A 26,402-nucleotide genomic window follows, 5' to 3' on the forward strand; every position below is an offset into this window, starting at 1 on the left:
ATTTTTTTGTGTATGCTTTTTTTTATCCAGATACTTGCGGCAAAAATGGACTACTACCCTCATTACACCAGAGGTAGGAGGATGAGTGGTCCTCATGGCTTTACGCAATAATTCAGGTAAGAAAAGCTAAGACAAAAACTTGCATGAATTATTTCCAGTTAATCAAAGTGACTACCTTTAGCCTGCCCTTCAAAGCCAAAAACCGGCACGGTTGGCCTAGTGGTAAGGCGTCCGCCCCGTGATCGGGAGGTCGTGGGTTCGAACCCCGGCCGGGTCATACCTAAGACTTTAAAATTGGCAATCTAGTGGCTGCTCCGCCTGGCGTCTGGCATTATGGGGTTAGTGCTAAGCCTGGTTGGTCCGGTGTCAGAATAATGTGACAGGGTGAGACATGAAGCCTGTGCTGCGACTTCTGTCTTGTGTGTGGCGCACGTTATATGTCAAAGCAGCACCGCCTTGATATGGCCCTTCGTGGTCGGCTGGGCGTTAAGCAAACAAACAAACAAAAATCAAAGCCAAAATGAAGTATTGCCAGTCATATTATCATAATTATGACTGGCAATACTTCATTTTGGCTTTATTATGAGTGGACTTACTGCTGTTTGACTTTGGAGGGCAGAGCTAGAATGGACACTTTCCTTCGTCGCTTTGATGCGGATGTAATGCCTTCACTACGGTTCTTGCCAGACACAGCTTTTTGATCTGATGAGGCCCCCACCTGTTCAGTTACACATTAAGTGATTAACATGCTTCCATTTGAAACTTCGAAGTCTTCATCGGGGACTGACGCCCGACAAAAGCTAATTGAAGCCCGACAGAGCGAAGCGACGGAGGGCTTCAATTACTATAGACTTTGGGAGGGCGTCAATCCACGATGAAGACCGAGAAGTTTCAAATGGAAGCATGTTAATGTTATTGTAATTGAATGTCAGTGTTACAGAAGTTCAGCCACTGGTCATGGAAAATGAAAGTGTATTTATTGGTAAGGGAATTTGATAAACTTTTATGGGTTGATCTATGAACATTCCAGATGAAAGTCTTTAAACCGAGTCAAAATTGATGTGAACAAAAAACATTCATTACTACAAAATTCTTCAAGTTCAACCTAATAAAACAAAAACCAGCACCCCTTTGTCACATTTGTGTTGGGAACACACTGACCACTAGCAATATCTGCAACTTGATAAGATGGTCACATGGGGGAGGGGGGGGGGGTGGACATGCACGTTGAGGCAACACAAAATATTTTATTGTGTATGCTTTTTTTTATCCAGGTACTTGCGGCAAAAATGGACTACTACCCTCATTACACCAGAGGTAGGAGGATGAGTGGTCCTCATGGCTTTACGCAATAATTCAGGTAAGAAAAGCTAAGACAAAAACTTGCATGAATTATTTCCAGTTAATCAAAGTGACTACCTTTAGCCTGCCCTTCAAAGCCAAAAACCGGCACGGTTGGCCTAGTGGTAAGGCGTCCGCCCCGTGATCGGGAGGTCGTGGGTTCGAACCTCGGCCGGGTCATACCTAAGACTTTAAAATTGGCAATCTAGTGGCTGCTCCGCCTGGCGTCTGGCATTATGGGGTTAGTGCTAGGCCTGGTTGGTCCGGTGTCAGAATAATGTGACTGGGTGAGACATGAAGCCTGTGCTGCAACTTCTGTCTTGTGTGTGGCGCACGTTATATGTCAAAGCAGCACCGCCCTGATATGGCCCTTCGTGGTCGGCTGGGCGTTAAGCAAACATACAAACAAAAATCAAAGCCAAAATGAAGTATTGCCAGTCATATTATCATAATTATGACTGGCAATACTTCATTTTGGCTTTATTATGAGTGGACTTACTGCTGTTTGACTTTAGAGGGCAGAGCTAGAATGGACACTTTCCTTCGTCGCTTTGATGCGGATGTAATGCCTTCACTACGGTTCTTGCCAGACACAGCTTTTTGATCTGATGAGGCCCCCACCTGTTCAGTTACACATTAAGTGATTAACATGCTTCCATTTGAAACTTCGAAGTCTTCATCGGGGATTGACGCCCGACAAAAGCTAATTGAAGCCCGACGGAGCGAAGCGACGGAGGGCTTCAATTAGACTTTGGGAGGGCGTCAATCCACGATGAAGACCGAGAAGTTTCAAATGGAAGCATGTTAATGTTATTGTAATTGAATCTGACGACAATCTCTTTCCTGCTTTCATGCGGTTGTAAACAGACAGAATTGGTTCTGTTCTGTTCACACACTACTTTCAGTCCACCTACCTGCAAGGGTCAAGTCCCAAGAAATGTCTCTGTATTCCTATCGTATCACTCTGCTCCTGTTTTGTTTTCTTTCACACACATTTTCCCTTCTTTTTTGACGGGTTTCTGGACAGCAAACTCTAAAACAAATTCTTTTCATCACAAAAGCGATCTTTGGAATTGACTGACGTAGTCCGGAAGAATTCATGCATTAACTTACGTCACGTACTCAACGTCATCACTTCGCATACCTTATGGTCTCGGTATTTCGTTGGCCTTCATATTTCCTACTTGTAAAATGACCCTCAAAGCTAACCGAGACTAGTTGAGGCTGTATCAATACGCCTCGCCAGCAGGTTGTTAATGGATTTTTTAGCGAGTGGTTATCGACAATTGTAATACAATCAAGTTTGCGTTTTAATGAAACAGATCCTGTGATTGGTCAGAATGTCCCAACTCATTACAAATTACCGGTGACTAATTGTCGATAGCCACTAGCTAAAAAATTCATTAACAACCTGCTCCGCACACTCGTGAATTACCAAGAGGCTGCAAATACCCACTCGTGGTTTATTTTCCACTAATCAACTCGTGGTCATTGTTTAAGCTCTATTTAATGACCGGTAATTTTTAATGAGTTGGGGCATTCTGACCAATCACAGGATCTGTTTCATTAAAACGCAAACTTGATTGAATTACAATTAACATTAACCAGAAAAGCCTTTTAACATATGATAATTATAAGAATAACTTTGAATGTAATTAGAAAATTGTTTGCCATTTGAAGAATATTCATACCATAAGACTAAATTGTTGAAAAGTGTCAAATGTACTGAAAGTAGATGGCTTTGTCAACTGACCATAAATACAATTGGTTCTTGTGCCTGTTGTATAGGAGCACCTGAAAGAGAAGGAACAATGGAACAGAAAGTACCAGCAGGAGGTCGACAGTCTGTCATTCCGCAACTAGCAGCTGTCCAAACGAGTTGTGGTACTGCAAGAGGAGCTGGAGGCCGTCGAGTCACAGAAGAAAAAACACAAGGTTGGCACATTTCTTTAAAGCAGTAAAGCGGTAATCAAGACACCAGCATTGACTTGACAGATACAGATTTCCTCTTCGTTGAATAGGGTTGAAGGCATGGCTATCATATTCCTTGGTGGTGGCAATTCCGTTCAATATGTTTTTGTAACGTCGTGAAATATATACTTTTCCCATAAAACTGAAAGCTTAGTGTTACTGCGACTTCATTTTATCATACTTATTTTCATAGTGTGGCATTTTTCGGTTCTCGTCTTTGTTTTGCCAATACATTAACCTTTACTTTAATTGTTTAAAGTTTTAACAAAAACTTACAATGGTAGGAACCCAAGAAAAAGTCCACCCCTCTGCTTTTTGAATGTAATCTATACCTGACTAAGTTTCAAATGTACATTAGTATTAGATAGGCCATGAAGCCTGTAAATGCCCCTTCTTGATCTTGTGATCATTTTATTGCTATTTATAGTACAGAAAAGGGAACCCGTAAGATTTTGCCATATTTTGTACTCTTGATTTTCTAAATTACGATTGATACGGTCTGTGGAAAAAAAGAGAAATAATTCCTAGACTTCTTGAGTTTCTACTTTCGGTTCACTCAGTTAGTGTAAAAAAACAACCTGTTACTATGGCCATTTTGAATCTCGTATGAAGTGACTAAACGAGATCAGTTGCGTTGATCAGCTCAAAGCGTGGAAAGCTCAATTTTTATCATGCAAAAACAACAACAAAGAGGTGGATCCTCAGCAGGAGCAAAGAAAAAGGCTGTTCGGGAACAGGAATTCCTTTCAACGTATGTTTTCCAAGTTTGACATCGATAGACACTGCATGTCAAAGCTAGACTCATAGGGATCCTGAAATTGACAACACCAAGAAAAGCCGCTGCCAGCATGAGGAGCATCACAGACTTTGTCTTTTGCAAAAGATCTACCCGAGGAACAGGGTGCAGTACATGCCAAAGCGATGTTATCCGAGCTGATAGTGAAAATGAATTTGTCATTGAGCACAGCAGATGTGATTTTACAAGCTGTCAAAAGTGTGTTTCCTGTCTTAAACATCGCGCAGAAGTCTAAGTGTTCCTGCAAGAAGGCTACAGCAATGATGAAACAGATGTCTAATGACATTAGGTCTTCTCTTAAAGAAAAAATCAACAAAGATTTCCATCTTTTTTTTTTTATCAATGACGGTGTGTGCAGCATGTTTGAAATGAATGATTAAAAGTTATGTGGAGTACTCTCATTTTTCTGAAAATGCACGTAGCTTTTTTTTTGTTAAACTCCATGGCAAAATTGAGGTCCCAAGGTCTGTATTACAATATATATATATATATGCAACACATGCTTCTGTCAGTTAAAAGATATGATTTGTTTTTTATCAGCCTCATCTGGAGATGTACTGGTACCTCAGGCCTCATCTGGAGATGTACCAGTATTGCCAGCCTCATTTGGAGATGTACAAGTATTGCCAGCCTCGTCTGGAGATGTACTAGTATCACAAGCCTTATCTGGAGATGTACCAGTATCACCAGCCTCATCTGGAGATGTACCGCCATCACCAGCCTCATCTGGAGATTTACCAGTATCACCAGCCTTATCTGGATATGTACCAGTTTCACCAGTCTTATCTGGACATGTACCAGTATCACCAGCCTCATCTGGAGATGTACCGCTATCACCAGCCTTATCTGGAGATGTACTGATACCACCAACCTCATCTGGAGATGTACCGCTATCACCAGCCTTATCTGGAAATGTGCCGATACCACCAGCCTCATCTGGAGATGTACCGCTATCACCAGCCTCATCTGGAGATGTACCGCTATCATCAGCCTCATCTGGAGATGTACCGCTATCACCAGTCTTATCTGGAAATGTACCGATACCACCAGCCTCATCTGGAAATGTACCGATACCACCAGCCTTATCTGGAGATGTACTGATACCACCAGCCTCATCTGGAGATGTACCGCTACCAAAAGCCTCATCTGGAAATGTACCGATACCACCAGCCTCATTTGGAGATGAACAGGTACGAAAAGCATTGTGATTTTGAACTTACTCACGGGTTACCTCCATTATGAAATTGACCGTTTTTATATTTAGTCAAGTTTTGACTAAATATTTTAACATCGAGGGGGAATCGAAACGAGGGTATGGTGTATGTGCGTGTGTCTGTGTGTGTGTCTGTGTGTGTGTCTGTGTGTGTGTGTAGAGCGATTCAGACTAAACTACTGGACCGATCTTTATGAAATTTGACATGAGAGTTCCTGGGTATGAAATCCCCGAACGTTTTTTTCATTTTTTTGATAAATGTCTTTGATGACGTCATATCCGGCTTTTCGTGAAAGTTGAGGCGGCACTGTCACGCCCTCATTTTTCAACCAAATTGGTTGAAATTTTGGTCAAGTAATCTTCGACGAAGCCCGGGGTTCGGTATTGCATTTCAGCTTGGTGGCTTAAAAATTAATTTATGACTTTGGTCATTAAAAATCGGAAAATTGTAAAAAAAAATAAAAATTTATAAAACGATCCAAATTTACGTTTATCTTATTCTTCATCATTTGCTGATTCCAAAAACATATAAATATGTTATATTCGGATTAAAAACAAGCTCTGAAAATTAAATATGAGGCTGTGCCAAAAGGTGCTCTGTCAGAGGGGGACATTTTATAAGAAAATAAAAGTAACAGTATCATTTCAACACTTACACAATGTGAAAGAATAGTCATTTGGACATACAATTCCAGTCTTAAAAAGATAACTCAGTAAAGCGACTTTGAGAAAATGATGTGTAATCGTAATTTTTGGGAATCTGTCGGATGTAACAATGGACATGAAAGACAAGTAAAATTAGTTGTAAACCTATATCATTTGAGCAAATTTTTACTTGTATCATTTATATAACCATGTAGCAGGTGTTTAAACTAAAATGTACTGATTGCTGATAGAAACTGAACACAATATAGTGCAATGATGATGTCATGTGTTGCATCCGACAGATAGCAATTACTAGCAGTTTGAATTCAAGAACAGCAAAGCACAGTTTTGATCAAAAACCAAGTTTATTCATTTGGTGAAGTCCTTTCATTGCTGTCAGAAACAATAACATTGATCATGCCTGGAGAAAAGATTGCCAGCCATACCATTCATCTGTCGGAGGTAACATATTTTTAGAATGGACACAAATGATGATGTCATGTGTTGCATCCGACAGTAAATGTAAATTTAGCAGTTTTGCCAGAGTAATGGTGGGAATCGCAAACTTAGCCCGTTTGTGGAAAGAAAGGGACATTTTGATCCGTTTTTAGCTCATATCGTGCTGACTGATGAAGGCCAGAGCCAAACGTTCCCACATGACACGAGCGAAGCCGTGTCAAAGTTTCGGTTGACAGTTTGATATCTGTGTCAGGAGTTTCGATCGACGCCTGACTTAACACTTTTGAGGCAGTCTTTGTTATTTTTGAGTTTGTTTCCTGCATATGATAGCCGTGTAAACTGTTTAACACGGTTCCAAAGGTTATTTTAGGTTTCGAACTTTCACTCAGTATTTTTTGTTTTTCGGGTTGAACTTTCTGTTGACCGCAACTTACAAGAAAAAGCTGACATGGAACTGATACTTACCGCTGCGTGTTATCGACGCCATCTTGGAGGGAAAAGTGCGCGAAAGGCATTGTGGGAAGGAATGTCTTTTTACTGCGATGCGACAAACATCCGGTAGAAGTAAAATCGCGGCCAGAATTATTAAATGTTCGATCGAAACACTCTGACATGACGAAGTTACTCCGTAAAAAACATGCCTGATATAAAATATATACAACAATCAGTGCTGTTTTCACCGTTGCTAAACGTCAAACTAAGATTGCAGCACTTGTTTCTGTGTTCTTCTAGAGAGATTTCTGGAGCAAATCACTGCCGTCAACCTTTTCTGCTGGTGTGACATCTGACATGATAGGTTACGATCGTAACAGCTTTTAAAAAAACCGTTTTTCACACATTTCGGGAAGAATTTTGTTCTGCTTTTTACATTGATTAAAAAGCTGAATCTCTCCTCTTTCACCCATCTACAAAAAAATGACTCTCAACTTGAAAGATAAAAAACAAAAAATCGTTGTTTGTGGGTCCCCTAAAATGTCCCCACTTCCGGATCAACATTCGGACCTGGATCTTGTAATTATTTTGTATTTTAACCCTTTCAAAGGCCAACATGCACCTTAATGTTGTGCATGTTGTATCTTTGATATCCTTTTAAGCTAAGTGAGGCTAAATCAGGAAAAATGTATGATTACAAAACACTTTCATCTTATTCCTTGTCGGTTCCTGATTCCAAAAACATATAGATATGATATGTTTGGATTAAAAACACGCTCAGAAAGTTAAAACAAAGAGAGGTACAGAAAAGCGTGCTATCCTTCTTAGCGCAACTACTACCCCGCTCTTCTTGTCAATTTCACTGCCTTTGCCATGAGCGGTGGACTGACGATGCTACGAGTATACGGTCTTGCTGAAAAAGGGCAGCTACTTGACTAAATATTGTATTTTCGCCTTACGCGACTTGTTGTTTGTTTATTTGTTGCTTAACGTCCAGCCGACTACGCAGAGCCATATCAGGACGAAAATTGACCGCTTTTATTTTTTAAACTTTCCAGGAAATGGGATTTAGCCACCTCTAGGTCGATGTTGTCAGTCTAATGAAATTGGAGAAAAGGCACCAATGGGTGGCCGAGTGGTAACGCACTTGCGCTCGGAAGTGAGTTCGACCCTGTGTCGGGGCGTTAGCAATTTTCTCCCCCCTTTCCTAACCTAGGTGGTGGGTTCAAGTGCTAGTCTTTCGGATGAGACGAAAAACCGAGGTCCCTTCGTGTACACTACATTGGGGTGTGCACGTTAAAGATCCCACGATTGACAAAAGGGTCTTTCCTGGCAAAATTGTATAGCCATAGATTAAAAAAATGTCCACCAAAATACCCGTGTGACTTTGAATAATAGGCCGTGAACAGTAGGATATGCGCCGAAATGGCTGCGATCTGCTGGTCGATGTGAATGCGTGATGTATTGTGTAAAAAAATCCATCTCACACGGCGCCTTGAGTCCGAGTCTGGAGATACGCGCGCGATATAAGACTTCATATAACCCATACTTGTCGGTCACCCTATGCCTAAGTGGAATGTTTTGTATAATGGGAGCTTTAGGGCAACATTTGGCTTTAACACACACACACGTACATATATAGATTGGTTGAATTTAGAATAAAAAGAAAGTATGTAAAAGTCACAACATTCTTACACGTACTCGCATTCACTACCAAGAAACTGTTAATTTTTAGGATAGTTGGACATTAACTACAGTACCTGTGTAATCCAGAAAAACACACAAGATAAGCACATAATTGAGGCAAGTCAGGACCATTATGATGATCTGTGTCAAAAGCATCACATTTATTTTAACACGAATATTTATTGGACCATAGTGGCCGAGTGGGCTGCTTGCAGTCTCACTCAATGACAAAGTTAAGCAATGCCGAGCCTAGCCAAGTACTTGGATAAGTGACTGTCTGAGTTGTACACTGCTGTTAACTTGACCCCTCATGGAGGGCGGTGTCTCACTACTCTTTGGGATGAGATTTTAAAGGGAGGTCTATTCAGTATTCTGAGTACATATATGCACTCAAAATCAAGCTTGGACTTGATCCTGACGCCAATGTCCAACTCGGGTCAATGCAACCTGCAGAAACACACCCAGCATGCATCATAGTCTCAGAATAATCAAAATGATGATTGTGGAGACTCAACGAAAGGCAGGTGTGCTAAGCTGCCATAGTATTATGGGAAATGATTCTATTGTTATTGCAAATTTGTCTGGAAGCATGTGTCGACATAAGCTTGTATGTCTGCTTGATAGAGAATGGGATCTGGGTTGTCAGTAAAATGAAATTTGAGATTTTAAAAGAATCACCAAACCTTAGGGCGACAAAATATAAGTTGAAAGTATTGTACAATTGGAGCTTTACCTTTAGGACGACATTTGGTTGACCTAACTCCCCTATAGGATTTAACACAATATATATATATATATATGTTATAATTTTGGTTGCCCTAATCAAAAGTATTGTATAATGGGAGCTTTAGGGCGACATTTGGCGAATTGGATCTGGGTTGTTACTAAAATGACATTTTACTTTTTTGAGATTTTTTTTTTATACACGTTTTTATTGAGTCACTTGAGAAAAAGTGACTCTATGTAATCGGTCAGTGTTAGTCTGTCCGGCCGGCCGTCCGGCCGGCCGTCCGTAGACACCACCTTAACGTTGGACTTTTCTCGGAAACTATCAAAGCGATCGGGCTCATATTTTGTTTAGTCGTGACCTCCAATGACCTCTACACTTTAACGATGGTTTCGTTGACCTTTGACCTTTTTCAAGGTCACAGGTCAGCGTCAAAGGAAAAATTAGACATTTTATATCTTTGACAAAGTTCATCGGATGTGATTGAAACTTTGTAGGATTATTCTTTACATCAAAGTATTTACATCTGTAGCCTTTTACGAACGTTATCAGAAAAACAAGGGAGATAACTAGCCTTTTCTGTTCGGCAACACACAACTTAACGTTGGGCTTTTCTCGGAAACTATAAAAGTGACCGGGCTCAAATTTTATGTGAACGTGACTCATTGTGTTGTGAATAGCAATTTCTTCCTGTCCATCTGATGCCTCATATAATATTCAGAACTGCGAAAGTGACTCGATCGAGCGTTTGCTCTTCTTGTTTCTTCTTGGTACACGACATCAACATCAGACAGCAACACTTTTTTTTAGATTTGAAAGGAAGCACCAAACCTTAGGGCGAAAAAAATATGTGAAAGTATTGTACAATAGGAGCTTTAGGATGACATTTGGTCGACCTAGCTCCCCTGTGGGATTTAACACACATGCATATATATATATATATATATATGTTATAATTTTGGTCGCCCTAATCAAAAGTATTGTATAATGGGAGCGTTAGGGCGACATTTGGCGAATTGGATCTGGGTTGTTACTAAAAAAAAATGACATATTACTTTTTTGAGAATTTTATTTTTTCAGTTTTTTTTTTTTTTATACACGTTTTTATTTCTTTTTGGTACACGACATGAACATCAGACAACAACACTTTTTTGAGATTTGAAAGGAAGTACCAAACCTCAGGGCGAAAGAAAATACGTTGAAAGTATTGTACAATAGGAGCTTTAGGATGACATTTGGTCGATCGACCTAGCTCCCCTGTGGGATTTAACACACACGCATGTATATGAGACTGTGCCAAAAGGTCAGGTGTCATGTCTACTGTCCCGAATGACACACGATTGCTGACATTTCACCATTGCCAACAGAATAAACAAATAAGAAATAGGTAGAAAATGAATGTGAAAACTGACTTTAATTGTTGATCAGTATTTTCTATACCACTAACAAATAATCTACTTGCACATAGCTGTTTGGCAAATGTATGTTGCATGGGACACACTGACATGAAAGTGGAAGATGTTTTTCCCTCTAGAGAAACTACATATCAAGTTACACTTTTTGTGCTCTTCCATTCCAGTTGGCAATCAATTGTTAACGCATGTTATTAGAAAAAATAGAACGAAAACAGATTAGATAGAATGAAAAATGTACTGGTGATGTCATTTGGGACATACTGACATGAAAACGTCACCTTTTGGCACAGTCTCATATATATATGTCAAAAATGGTGTGAATGTGATCATACTTTCTCCAAGTCCTTTTTCAAAAATTGACCCGATATTCCGATCTACTTACAAATACCTTTTGGGGTTTAAATTGTGATGTTTTAGTTTAAATAAAAGTTCCACATGATTCTATGCTCCGCCTTGCAAGAGACATCACATTAACTTAACTGTGAATATTTTGTTTTAGGATGAAGACTACTGTCAGGAGAGTGATTTTGATTCTGATAGCACACCTTCTTCCTGCGATTACCCTATGCTGTCACCACCTGCACAAAGGAAGAAAACTTGCCAAGGTAAAAGTCAATGAAAGAAACTGTGAGAAGTAGTAACTCGCTGACTGCGACAATTCATGGTTGACCAATTTACTTAAAATTCAGCTTTCCTGAGCCAGAAACCACAACTTGGTCTATAGTTCAGGACATTTCCTAGTCGAGTTGCAATCAATTATTGTACTATCAAGGAAACAGTTTCTTGTGTAAAGAATTTAACATGCTATACGGTGTTGTTGCCAGGCCTCGGTCTTTTGTCTGTGACGCATTCCTTTCTGATTTGACGCATTGGACCTAGCCTTGTCCGGTCGATGGACCGATAGTTTTTACGTTTTGGTGGTCAACTGACCGATACATATTCGTACAAGGCGGACAAGGTCTGCAATGAATGGAATGGGAGTTGCAAAGTCGGAAAACAAACCCTGATCGAAATGCTCATGTTTTCTACGAGTGAAAAATGCACTCGGTGCCGACTCTGTGTTTGTCGTCATTGACTCTGTGTTTGTCGTCATTGACACTCGAGGCTGCGTTTACGGAAATACCCGTTCCAGCCGGTGTACCTAATTATCGAAAACGGCGCAAACAGCGGAAATTTCATCAATATAATATTACGGCATGGTAATTTGGACCTATTGTTTTTTTAAAGTCAGGACATTTGGACTTGTTTTTTTTTTTTTAGGGAGGTCCAAATGACCTATTGTCTTCTTAGGCTGGCAACAACACTGGCTATACTTTTTCCCACATAAAAAAGACTTGTGCCCATTGTGATATGTACATTGTACTTGTTTGACAGGCATGGTTACAACAAGTCAGCAAAGTCTGGTTTTCTCGATGGCTGGTTGGCACCCCGTTGCCTTGGCACCTCAAGCAATGATGTTGCCAGCGCAGTCTGTGTCTCGTCTTACGTCTCCCAACAATGTCCAGCTTCCCACCGACCTTACTGTCCTTCAGCAGCAGCTCAGGACTACAGGTATGTTATTCTTCAGCGTGTGGCATCACCGTATTTGATCTTTTACCCTTGTTAAATGCTTCTCATTCAAGTCACTGCACAGCAGAACATGCATGAACTTTTAAAACCAGCTCGCTGCACAATTGTTAAGTACCTATTTTATGAAGCAACTGCTTGTTTGCGAAAATGAGTGTGCCTGCATCAATACTACGTGTTTATCACTAAATCAGTGACTGATTAGACCGTCCTTCCGGAGGGTGAAATGAATAGGCTAAAGTTGCTGATGCGACCCCCATTCATATTTCACACTGTCAGACTGTACGGTAGGCTACGGTTCATGTTGGTTGATAAATATTGGCTTCAAATTGGTACCCTTGAAAATGACAGAAGGCCGCCTTACAATTCTTAAACTTCTTGAGTTTCTACTTTTGTGACATGACGTGACCGAGTTTTGTATGAAGTGAAGAAACGAGATCAGTTGTATTGATCTGTTCAAAGCGTGGAAAGCTCAATTTCCATCAGGCAAAAACAACAACAAAGAGGTGGATCCTCAGCTGGGCCAAAGAAAAAGGCGGTTCGGGAACAGGAATTCCTTTCAAAGTATGTGTCAGTAAAAAGATGACCTGATTTTTTTTCATCAGCCTCATCTGGAGATGTACCGCTACCACCAGCCTCATCTGGAGATGTACCGCTACCACCAGCCTCATCTGGAGATGTACCGATAAAACCAGCCTCTTCCGGAGATGAACAGGTACGAAAAGCCTTGCGATTTGAACTAACTCACGGGTTACCTACTTCCTGAATTTGACTCTCCGGATGACTTTTTTAACTTTTCACAGGAAATGGGAATTGGGCCCCGCCACACCCCCCCCCCCCCCCCCCCCCCGGGGGTAATTATTGTCAGTCCAATGGAAGCACAAATACTATGGTCATCCTAAGTGGAAAGTAGTGTATAATGGGATCTTTAGGGCGACATTTGGTCGACTTAACTCCCCTGTAAGCTTTAACACATACACATGTATATTGGTTGAATTTAGAATAAAAAGAAAGTATGTAAAAGGCACAACATTCTTACACGTACTTGCATTCACCACCAAGAAACTGTTAATTTTTGACTCACATGCGAAGCAAAAGTGAGTCTATGTACTCACCCGAGTCGTCCGTCCGTCCGTCCGTCCGTCCGTCCGTCCGGACGTCCGTCCGTCCGGAAAACTTTAACGTTGGATATTTCTTGGACACTATTCAGTCTATCAGTACCAAATTTGGCAAGATGGTGTATGATGACAAGGCCCCCCAAAACATACATTTTTCCCATTTTCTCTGAAGTTCTTGAGATTGAATACCTCACCTATATATGATATATAGGGCAAAGTAAGCCCCATCTTTTGATACCAGTTTGGTTTACCTTGCTTCAAGGTCAAGGTCACAGGAGCTCTTCAAAGTTGGATTGTATACATATTTTGAAGTGACCTTGACCCTGAACTATGGAAGATAACTGTTTCAAACTTAAAAATTATGTGGGGCACATGTTATGCTTTCATCATGAGACACATTTGGTCACATATGATCAAGGTCAAGGTCACTTTGACCCTTATGAAATGTGACCAAAATAAGGTAGTGAACCACTAAAAGTGACCATATCTCATGGTAGAAAGAGCCAATAAGCACCATTGTACTTCCTATGTCTTGAATTAACAGCTTTGTGTTGCATGACCTTGGATGACCTTGACCCTGGGTCAAGGTCACATGTATTTTGGTAGGAAAAATGTGTAAAGCATGTGAGTCGTATGGGCTTTGCCCTTCTTGTTAGGATAGTTGGACATTAACTACGGTACCTGTGTAATCCAGAAAAACACACAAGATAAGCACATAAATGAGGCAAGTCAGGACCATTATGATGATCTGTGTCAAAAGCATCACATTTATTTTAACACGAATATTTATTGGACCATAGTGGCCGAGTGGGCGGCTTGCAGTCTCACTCAATGACAAAGTTAAGCAATGCCGAGCCTAGGCAGTACTTGGATAAGTGACTGTCTGAGTTGTACACTGCTGTTAACTTGACCCCACATGGAGGGCGGTGTCTCACTACTCTTTGGGATGAGATTTTAAACTGAGGTCTATTCAGTATTCTGAGTACATATGCCCTCAAAATCATGCTTGGACTTGATCCTGACGCCAATGTCCAACTCGGGTCAATGCAACCCGCAGAAACACACCCAGCATGCATCATAGTCTCAGAATAATCAGAATGATGATTGTGGAGACTCAAGGAAAGGCAGGTGTACTAAGCTGCCATGGTATTATGGGAAAAGGTTCTATTGTTATTGCAAATTTGTCTGGAAGCATGTGTCGACATTAGCTTGTATGTCTGCTTGATAGGCAATGTGATCTGGGTTGTCAGTAAAAATGAAATTTGAGATTTGAAAAGAATCACCAAACCTTAGGGCGACAGAATATAAGTTGAAAGTATTGTACAATTGGAGCTTTAGGACGACATTTGGTCGACCTAGCTCCCCTGTAGGATTTAGCACAATATATGTTATATTTTTGGTCGCCCTAATCAAAAGTATTGTATAATGGGAGCTTTAGGGCGACATTTGGTGAATTGGATCTGGGTTGTCACTAAAATGACATTTGAGATTTGAAAGGAAGCACCAAACCTTAGGGCGAAAGAAAATACATTGAAAGTATTGTACAATTGCTGAATTGGAGCTTTAGGATGACATATGTTCGACCTAGCTCCCCTGTGGAATTTGACACACACGCATATTATATATACTGTTCAAAAAAAGAAACGCATAGTTGCTACTTGCCAAATTTGTTTTATTTTTCGAAAAAAATAACAGAAAATCCAATATTTAGATTATTTGTTTGAATTTTGGTATGGACACAGTTGAATGCACACACAGTTCATTTGCATCTTCAAATCAATCAGTCAATCAATACGATTGGGTGCCGAGGCTGTCAAGTCAGTAGGGGGTGTGACTGCCTTGAGCAGCAACAACTGCCCGGCACCTTCTGGGCATGGACTGGATCAGATGCCGGATATCTTGCTGTGGGATGGTGTCCCACTCCTCCTGAAGTGCCTGCAATAGATCGCGGTGATTTGCTGGCGCTTCTTCTTGCCTGCGCACACGTCTGTCCAATTCATCCCAGAGGTGTTCTATCGGGTTCATGTCTGGCGACATGGATGGCCAGGGAAGCACCTGGACATGGTGGTCGGTGAGGAACTGGGTGGTGAGTCGTGCTGTGTGCGGGCGAGCGTTGTCCTGCTGGAATATGGCATCCTGGTCAGCCAGAAGAGGAAGGGCGTGTGGGCGCAGAATTTCCTCCACGTATCGCTGGGCAGTTATGCGCCCTTGGACGTGCACCAGGGTGCTCCTTCCAGCGGTATTGATCGCCCCCACACCATGACGCCTCCACCACCATGAATGGGTGCCTCATCCACACAGTTGGGCGCGTAACGTTCGTTTACTCTCCGGTAGACCCTCCTCCGACCATCATGTCGCTGGAGCAGGAAGTAGGACTCGTCGCTGAACCACACGTGTCTCCAGTGATTCCGGACGGTCCAGCGAAGGTGCTGGTTGCCCCACTGCACTCGGTTCTGGCGATGGCGGCGGGTGAGGACAGCTCCTCTGTGAGGTCTGCGAGCTCTCAAACCAGCTTTATGCAGGCGGTACTGCACGGTCTGGTCCGATAATCGGTGTGGCCCGGGGAGAGCCTGGACAGAAGATGAGGCCGACAGGAAACGATTCCGGAGGTGGCGGAGCCGTATGAAACGGTCCTGAGCAGCAGTTGTCGCCCTTGGTCTTCCCGCTCGTGGCAAGTCAGCAACGGAGCCAGTGGCTTGAAACCTGACCCACAGTCTACTGATGGTGCCCTGGGACACGTGGAAGTGCCTGGCGATTGCACTTTGACTTTGGCCTGCTTGTAAACGACCCAATGCAATTTGGCGGTCTTCTCTGCTCAATCGGGCCATCTTTCGTCGCTGAATTGTCGTCTGATTTCTTTGTGGCGAACAATCCGCTTTTATGGGTTTTGGAAGACATGGTGAGAGCTCAATATTCCCCGAGTTTCACGAGATTACACTGAAGCATGACGAGTGGTCATGCCAAATGAGCAATTTTGACATTGTAGCCACTGATAACGCATGCGTCACGTGCAGAGCTCACTTGTGGCAATGGACGAAAGGTCGACGACCAGATAAACATTTTCTGCAGTTTGGTGGATATCCTTGTAGCCATATAACTAAATTAACCAAATATTACAAGCTATGCGTTTCTTTTTTTGAACAGTATATATATGATAATGTCAAAAATGGTGTGAATGTGTTCATACTTTCTCCAAGTCCTTTTACTGAAAAGGACCTTTGACTCGATATTCCGATCTACTTACGCATACTCTTTGGGGTTTACATTGTGATGTTTAAATAAAAGTTCCACATGATTCTATGCTCCGCCTTGCAAGAGACATCACATTAACTTAACTGTGAATATTTTGTTTTAGGATGAAGACTTATACCGTCCGGAGAGTGATTTTGATTCTGATAGCACACCTTCTTCCTGCGATTACCCTATGCTGTCACCACCTGCACAAAGGAAGAAAACTTGCCAAGGTAAAAGTCAATGAAAGAAACTGTGAGAAGTAGTAACTCACTCACTGCGACAACTCATGGATGACCAATTTACTTAACTCATGGATGACCAATTTACTTAAGATTCAACTCTCCTGAGCCAGAAACCACAACTTGGTCTATAGTTCAGGACATTTCCTAGTCAAGTTGCAATCATTTATTGTACTATCAAGGAAACAGTTTCTTGTGTAAAGAATTTAACATGCTATACAGTGTTCTTGCCAGGCCTTGGTCTTCGGTCTCTGACGCATTCCTTTCTGATTTGACGCATTGGACCTAGCCTTGTCCGGTCGATGGACCGATAGTTTTTACGTTTTGGTGGTCAACTGACCGATACATATTCGTACAAGGCGGACAAGGTCTGCAATGAATGGAATGGGAGTTGCAAAGTCGGAAAACAAACCCCGATCGAAATGCTCATGTTTGCTACGAGTGAAAAATGCACTCGGTGCCGACTCTGTGTTTGTCGTCATTGACTCTGTGTTTGTCGTCATTGACACTCGAGGCTGCGTTTACGGAAATACCCGTTCCAGCCGGTGTACCTAATTATCGAAAACGGCGCAAACAGCGGAAATTTCATCAATATAATACTACGGCATGGTAATTTGGACCTATTGTTTTTTTAAAGCCAGGACATTTGGACTTATTGGTTTTTTTTTAGGGAGGTCCAAATGACCTATTGTCTTCTTAGGCTGGCAACAACACTGGCTATACTTTTTCCCACATAAAACAGACTTGTGCCCATTGTGATATACATTGTACTTGTTTGACAGGCATGGTTACAACAAGTCAGCAAAGTCTGGTTTTCTCGATGGCTGGTTGGCACCCCGTTGCCTTGGCACCTCAAGCAATGATGTTGCCAGCGCAGTCTGTGTCTCATCTTACATCTCCCAACAATGTCCAGCTTCCCACCGACCTTACTGTCCTTCAGCAGCAGCTCAGGACTCCAGGTATGTTATTCTTCAGCGTGTGGCATCACCGTATTTGATCTTTTACCCTTGTTAAATGCTTCTCATTCAAGTCACTGCACAGCAGAACATGCATGCACTTTTAAAACCAGCTTGCTGCACAATTGTTAAGTACCTATTTTATGAAGCAACTGCTTGTTTGCGAAAATGAGTGTGCCTGCATCGATACTACGTGTTTATCACTAAATCAGTGTCTGATAAGACCGTCCATCCGGAGGGTGAAATGAATAGGCTAAAGTTGCTGATGCGACCCTCATTCACATTTCACACTGTTAGACTGTACGGTAGGCTACGGTTCATGTTGGTTAATAAATATTGGCTTCAAATTGGTACCCTTGAAAATGACAGAAGGCCGCCTTACAATTCTTAAACTTCTTGAGTTTCTACTTTTGTGACATGACGTGGCGAGTCTCGTATGAAGTGACGAAACGAGATCAGTTGTATTGATCTGTTCAAAGCGTGGAAAGCTCAATTTCCATCATGTAAAAACAACAACAAAGAAAAAGGCGGTTCGTGAACAGGAATTCCTTTCAAAGTTTGTGTCAGTAAAAAGATGACCTGATTTATTTCTCATCAGCCTCATCTGGAGATGTACCGCTACCACCAGCCTCATCTGGAGATGTACCGCTACCACCAGCCTCATCTGGAGATGTACCGCTACCACCAGCCTCATTTGGAGATGTACCGATAAAACCAGCCTCATCTGGAGATGACAGGTACGAAAAGCCTCGCGATTTGAACTAACTCACGGGTTACCTACTTCCTGAATTTGACTCTCCGGATGACTTTTTAACTTTATAAGCCTGTGATTAAGGTGACCCACAAACTGTTACCAGACACTCCCTGGACTTATATTAAGCCTAGTGCAGAACCGCGCGAGGTGACATGTGACTCATTTCGTGGTGGAGGGTCACATTTTAAGGATTTTTTGCATTTTACTTCAGTATCTGTGTAATCCAGAAAAGACACAAGATAAGCGCATAATTGAGGAGAGTCGGGACCATTATGATGATCTGTGTCAAAAGCACATTGAACACGACTATTAATGGGACCATAGTGGCCGAGTGGGCGACTTGCAGTCTCACTCTATGACAAAGTTAAGCAATTTGAGATTTAAATAGAAGCACCAAACCTTAGGGCGACTGAAAATAAGAAAAGTATTGCATGATTAGAGCTTTAGGACGACATTTGATCAACCTAGGTCCCCTGTTGAATTTAAAGGCACACGCAGCTTCCCGTAAACCATCACAGACACTGTCAGGCTTTTACACACAGTACAAACACCCTTGCATTTCAACACTCACCACTTGAGAACATCGTAGGTGCCCTCCGAAAAGAGCGAGCACTTATGAACGAATTTATTTTTGCGTGGCCAGCCGGATTGTCTGATCAGACAATGGGATGGCTCGTTTTGGCGCTAGACCTAACTTATACTAATAAATTGACAGCTTGTTACACAAATATTCTTAAATAATTCTTTTTTCATTAAGACAAAATCAGTAAAACTCGAAGATTTTAAAGTTTAAAAACTAGCCCTGAAGCGTGTCCTGCAAAACGTGTTTCTCGTAGCAGACGAATGTTCAGCATGTCGCCAGTTTCTTTGAACGGTCAGCCGACACCATTCACTTCGTGTGACTCGCAGCCATTTGTTGCGTTTTAGATAACGAGCCATGGCAGATACAGCGAGTCGCATTGAAATCAAGGACTGACTACTAAATTGTGAGAAAAAAAGGGAAAGTAGATCACATGGGTTCACGATGGCTCAGGGGTTAGATTAACCACGAAAACAGGTGTGTGGTTTACTCGAGCTAAACAAAAAAACTGTGTCATTTAATGCTATTCACTAAATGCTATTGCAAGTGTGTTCGATAAGGTTAGAACTGCTTTTTCATGAAAAGATTTGAATCGTTCTGTAAACCATTTGGGACGGACTGGGGCTTTAACACACACGCATTACAAGTCAAATAGTGTGAATGTGATAATTTTTTCTCCTTCCTCCAAGTACTTTTAGTTTTACTCAAAAGGACCTATGACCAGATTTCCAGATCTACTGACAAATACGTTTTGAGCTTTCATTTGTGATGTTTAGATAAAAAATAAAAAAAAGAGTTTCACATGATGGCATGTTCCGCCTTGCCAGAGACATCACTATAACTTAACTGTGAATATTTTGTTTTAGGATGAAGACTACAGTTACGATCCGGAGAGTGATTCTGATTCTGATGGCACACCTTTTTCAAGCTACATGTACTACTACTCAATGCTGTCACCACCTGCAAAAAGGAAGAAAACATGCCAAGGTAAAAGTCCGTGAAAGAAACTGAGAAGTAGTGACTCTATGACTGCAACCTTTCATGATTTGCCAATTTACCTAAAATTCAGCTTTCCTGAGCCAGAAGCAAGACTTGTCTATAGACTATAGTTCAGGACATTTGCATATGCAGTTGCAATCAACTAGTGTACTATCAAGAAAACAGTTTCGTGTGGACAGAATTGTACATGCTCTACATTTTCCCATCTTTGTTAAAACATTAAGTCAAAATTTGACTAAATGTAAAAAACATCAATTTTGAAAACAACACTGGACAGCAATTAAAAATAGCATTCACCAAAACTGGCAACATGGTCTCAAAAGCTTCCTCACCTCATGTCTGACACATGCATGCACACACACACACACACAAACACACACACACACACACACACACATACACACACACATACACACACACACACACACACACGCATCTCTGCCTTATGCAGCTTCATTTGTTTCTAAGGAAAATGCTGGGAGTCCATGGTTTCCAGGGAAATTGTATATTTGTGAAACACGTTATTCACCAGTCTTGCAAAGACCAGGCAAAAGTTACTAAATGTTCAGTTAAGCTGCTGCAACATTCCCCCATTTTGAAATTTTTACCATGCTCCTTTTTGTTGTGAACATAAAGATCTGAACCTGGGCTTTTATTTCCAGGAAGCGATCACTTTTCATAATCGTTGATATTGGTTTTGGTTATGCCTAATATGATCACATGGTTATTCTTCAAGAAGCGTTGTTCAGTTTTCATTTTTTTCTTGGGTAGAGCTGCTTTGATCTTTGAAAACTTTGTAATAGGATTTTTTGCATATTTTGTTTTTTTCAGAAATACCAGACAAACACGATGTACTGCCACCTGCCTCAAACGGACTGCCACCTGCCTCAGATGAGCTGCCACCTGCCTCAAATGGACTGCCACCTGCCTCAGACGGACTGCCAAACATTTCTTCCAAGAAACCGAAACGACCTTGCCTATATTGTGGCCAATTTCAAAGTGTGCTCATCAGACACTTACAAAGAAAACATTCTAATGAAGTAAGGGTTGCTGCAGCCATGAAGCTGCCTGCTTGTTCTAATGCGCAACTTGATTGTGGGCAGGCTTACCCTTTTTAAAATCAAAAAACAAGAAAGGTAGGTTGTTGGAACGTTTGTTATTGGATTTACATTAACATAAAACGTTTTAAGAGAACAGCCTTCCTTCTGTATGTTTTTGCTCATTGAACACCTTTGATTTCACCAACTCTTTTTTCTTCTTGTCACTGAGCTCTGACCGGTACGGTTGGCCTAGTGGTAAGGCGTCCGCCCCGTGATCGGGAGGTCGTGGGTTCGAACCCCGGCCGGGTCATACCTAAGACTTTAAAATTGGCAATCTAGTGGCTGCTCCGCCTGTCGTCTGGCATTATGGGGTTAGTGCTACGACTGGTTGGTCCGGTGTCAGAATAATCAGAATAATGTGACTGGGTGAGACATGAAGCCTGTTCTGCGACTTCTGTCTTGCGTGTGGCGCATGTTATATGTCAAAGCAGCACCGCCCTGATATGGCCCTTCGTGGTAAAACGCTGGCAGTTTCTTTGTTTTTGGATTTACCCTTTTTAACGCAAGAATGGATGGTGAACCAGCCAGACTGACACTGTGTGAATGGCAAGAAGCAGAAAGCAATCATTGGGTGGTACTGGTTCAATCTCGGCAGCTAAACTAAAGAGTATGTGTGTATGTAAAATCACCCATGACAGATGTGTACTGGTTCAATCTCGGCAGCTAAACTAAAGAATATCAAGTATGTGTTTTGAAAATCGTTGTCAGTATCGGATAAAGGAGAATTTCACTTGAGACTCGACCGAGGCCTGGTTTGTGTTATTATGCAAGGTCCGGTACTATGAACAAATTTGGTCAAATCCACTACAAATGTATGCGTGTTTGGCTTATTTCATAGAGTAAAAAGTTCACGCACTAAACATTTTATGTTGACCGACAAAAGTGTGCCTCGTACACTCTAAATATTTGGACGCCAGATACCTCTGCAATGACCGGAACAGAGCTGAGCAGAAAATGCAATCAGGTGTTCTATCTCAGACTAATCAAAGCAGTCTGACACAAGCCTGATCACTTGGATCGTCACTAATCTATTCAAGAGTTCTGCATTGCCCATTATCTCCCATTCAAACCCTCTTTTGTACTGTGAGTTAGTAATCGCTGAACGATCGCTGTTAATGTTATAGCGATACTGGTGAAAACGAAATGTAATATTTTGAGTGCATGCAGTAATTGAAGGGCGCACAAAGCATGTGACTACCCTCCTGTGACTGCACTCATAACCTTTTGAGATGAGTGGTTGTAAGGTATTATAATAAGACTTCCTCTCCACAATACAAGTGCCTGTTGTTGTTATTCATGTTCAATTGATGGGAAGCTAATTCTGGAGGATAAATAGAAAACAATTAAGCTTTTTTAATAGGTTACAATAATGTCATCATTTATTTCTCATTGAAAATTTCAAATCATTTTATATCATTTTGCTTTAAAAGTTGTCAGTCGTGTCTTGAAATCGATGACATTTGTTTTATGTTTTGCTTCTAATACTGAGTTCTAATGACAGAGTAAATATAGCATTGTAATTTGTAATACCATGCACAGTTCAAACTGTCAATCACGCTCCTTCCCAGTTTGTGATATGTATGTACATGAATTCTGTAAGTGGTCAATTTGTGTGTGGCATTGATCAACATTGCAAACAACACAGTTAATCTATGCAATCATGTACATCAAAATAATTTCAAAGAACTGTTCTCTGTTTTAATCTGTATTTGTTTCACTTCTCTGGGGTAAATTAGTTCCCCAATAAATCCTGTTGCATTGTAAATGCATGCCATTTATTTTCTTCTGTCTTGACTTTATTTTGCCAAAAATGTTATGCTTGGAAGAGGGCTTAGTAACTCTCTCCAAAAGGCCACTGGTTCTGATTCTACTCAATTACGATTGTTTTCTTGATAGTGTACATTTGATTGAAATTTTAACTAAAATTTGTTGTTTCTGTGCTTCATTAATCTTCTTCAATTTGAGGTATCTTGGTGTAGCTTGTGTGTTTATGACATCATTTCTGCCCTAACATTTACAATGATTTCAACATAAAAGATAACTTAAACATACTAAATATGGATCTCTATGTTGTTAATGATTAGGTGAAATGTAAGACTACCAAAATATGTGTGCCATAATTCTGCACACGATATTTTTTCTTTCAAACAGATCATTGGTAATCTGAACCGTACACTTGCAAGTGGTCAAATTACTTTTTTGTGTTCTCAAATTGTTTTATGGCAGAGATTTAAAAAGACCTCAATTAGTGTACTGTAAACTATAGAGCATTTATTGTGATCTTAGCAGACTTTCACTGTGCTGTTCTGGAAAGAACGTCGGCAAGACTATTGAAAGCGTTCTGCATTTAGAACATTGACAGATCATGCAGAACACACTGAGAGCCCATAACAGCTTACTTTTTCAGTTCATTCAGCACACAAAAGATGATCACAGCAGCTAACTCTCAAAACAGAACATTTGAATGCCGTTCTCAAACTGTTTCAAATAAGTGAGTGTGTGCAATTCCCATCATGTTCATTTAGAGTGTAGTAGGGCCCCAGATCAATCCAGCATTGAGTGCATTTCTGCCATTACCTGAAAACAATAGACCTTTTGCAAGTGTATTCTTTGCAAGAACTTTATTCTTGTACATACTTGTAAGTTGTCTTTTTTTCCCGTTTTTGTTACCCTCTACAGAGAGGTCCCACTCGCAACTCTGTACAACATCCCTTTTGTCAAATCTCCCTTACTGAACAAAGTATAGTAGGTTTTGGACTCGAACAATATGGTAAGTGTAGGGAAGCGATTTAAGAACAAGTGCGCACATTAAAACATCATTGCTGAAGGTGTATGTGTATAATTTTATTCTTGTTTTTGACAAATAAATGAGCTGTTGAACAAATACACATTCGTTGACTTATCGCAGTTTGCATTGTATGTGTTAATGTGTGTATATGTACATCCTGTTATATGTTTTTCTTCTGTGATGTACTTTGCTTACATCTGCCTGTTAACATTACAACAAGGCATTCCTATTGATATGTTTAAATTTTGCAAACAGTGACCTTTTATTTCTGACTTGGGAACAACACTGATGAAAGCATCTATCATTTTTTCTGTCACAACTCATACACAAAATCTATTGCACGTTTTGAACTGTTTATTAAAACTGCCAACAGAATAATTAGTGATGAAACAGCCATGATTACACTCAACACAAAGCATCAGGAACCTTAAATAATAACGATTTCGAAAGCGCGAACTGCAGAGTTTGAGCACATAACTAAATGACAATTAAAATGACGGGCGCAGTGGCGTGGTGGTAAGACGTCGGCCTCCTAATCGGGAGGTCGTGAGTTCGAATCCCGGTCGCTGCCGCCTGGTGGGTTAAGAGTGGAGATTTTTCCGATCTCCCAGGTCAACTTATGTGCAGACCTGCTAGTGACTTAACCCCCTTCGTGTGTACACGCAAGCACAAGACCAAGTGCGCACGGAAAAGATCCTGTAATCCATGTCAGAGTTCGGTGGGTTGTAGAAACACGAAAATACCCAGCATGCTTCCTCCGAAAGCGGCGTATGGCTGCCTAAATGGCGGGGTAAAAACGGTCATACACGTAAAATTCCACTCGTGCAAAAACACGCGTGTACGTGGGAGTTTCAGCCCACGAACGCAGAAGAAGACAATTAAAATTGTTAAAATAATAATAATAACTGGACATTTTTAAGTGCATAACCTATGGCTCTAGGCCCTTTACAAAACTTTGTGAACAACAAAATATACAAATACTGGTCGCCTTAATATACCTTATAAATTGGTTGCCCTAAGCTACCCGAAAAGGCGTGTCGCCGTAACCCCCACTCTTGCATTATTTTCATTAAGGCGACCATGCAAAACACCTATATCTTAATCTTGACAGATTTTCACGTTCAATTCATGACAGTCGGGTGTAGGTCAATTAGCAAATGTAATTACAAAATTTTATTAATATTGCTTTAAAAACAACGGATATAGCACCGGTAGCTATAAAACCCCTTTTTACAATGGTCGTCCTAAAGGCGGATTTATACTTATATATACATATATATATATATATATATGTATCTGCAGGCTGGTACAGAGTTACCTCCCTTTAGGCTTTTTCAAATTTCCCTTGTTTTAACCTAATTTCTTGGTTAAAACTTGTCTAAATTTCTAAATTCTTTCTTAATAAATATCAATTCTACACTTTGGCCTTAAATCAAAGTGTTTCCCTTCACAGATATCCCCTTGGGGTTGTCAGATGAGGGTAGTCTCCCATGCCAACAGAAGCTACCATTCAGAGAGTGGTTTGCTTCTTAGTTGGATACCATGGGTTGACAACTTTCGCCATCAGTACCACCTGACTACTGATAAGACACAATAGTGCCGACACACGTGTCTTCTGGTCTAGGTAAAAATACAACGGTCCTAGGCCTCCTCAGGACTAGATTACTTTACGATACGTCCCCCACAAAGGGACTTTGCTCTGTAATTCTCGGGTCTGATGCTCCCAATAGGCTGTCTGTGAAGGGATACTTATTTCTCTCTCTTTCTCTGCTAAGAGATTTTAACAAATCTCGGAAGAAAGTCTCTGCTGACTTTCAATTGTTTCTTTCACAATTTCTGATATATATATATATATATATACATATATAAATCTTAAGCCGACTTAGGTCGACCAAATGTCGCCCTAAAGCCCCCATTTTACAACACTTTCGATTTAGGGCGACCAAAAGTCGGTCGCCTTAAGTTTTGGCGTCTTTTCTCCAATTCCATTGGCCTGACAACATTGACCCCATGCGCTATCGAGGAGGCAGTGCCTAACGTATCTTGCTTGTAAATCGCACGAAGTTGGGATTTACCGTTTGAGCACAAAATTGAATAAGTGATTTTGAGACTTAGGCCGTCCTTTGCAAAAAAGGGTCTTTAGACAACCACGATACTTATACAAATATTTTTTTAACTGAGTGTAAACATATCATCATCATTAAGGCGATGATGTTAAACACCTATATCTTAATCTTGACTGATTTTCACAGTCAATTCTTGACTGTTGGGTGTAGGTCACTTAGCAAATGTAATTACAAAATTTAGTTAATATTGCTTTAAAAACAACGGATATAGCACTGGTAGCCATAAAACCCCTTTTTACAATGGTCGCCCTATAGGC

General features: G+C 40.9%; 1 protein-coding gene and 1 long non-coding RNA gene across 2 annotated transcripts; both read left to right on the top strand.

Moving 5' to 3' along the window:
* The first annotated feature begins 1,225 nt into the window (after positions 1-1,225).
* Positions 1,226-17,839, top strand: LOC138954740 (uncharacterized). The gene is made up of 8 exons (XM_070326513.1): positions 1,226-1,360; positions 3,130-3,276; positions 4,649-5,298; positions 11,185-11,290; positions 12,060-12,236; positions 12,857-12,966; positions 16,725-16,833; positions 17,625-17,839. Exons 1-8 carry the CDS (start codon positions 1,339-1,341, stop codon positions 17,837-17,839), a joined length of 1,536 nt encoding a protein of 511 aa, XP_070182614.1. The 5' UTR covers positions 1,226-1,338.
* A 539-nt stretch (positions 17,840-18,378) lies between these two features.
* On the top strand, positions 18,379-24,117 carry LOC138954742 (uncharacterized). The gene is made up of 3 exons (XR_011451953.1): positions 18,379-18,535; positions 19,999-20,119; positions 20,963-24,117. It is a non-coding gene; the product is annotated as an uncharacterized lncRNA (long non-coding RNA).
* Positions 24,118-26,402: the final 2,285 nt, after the last annotated feature.

This window comes from Littorina saxatilis, unplaced genomic scaffold (assembly GCF_037325665.1).
Source record: "Littorina saxatilis isolate snail1 unplaced genomic scaffold, US_GU_Lsax_2.0 scaffold_232, whole genome shotgun sequence".
In the NCBI taxonomy this organism is placed as follows: Eukaryota; Metazoa; Mollusca; class Gastropoda; order Littorinimorpha; family Littorinidae; genus Littorina; species Littorina saxatilis.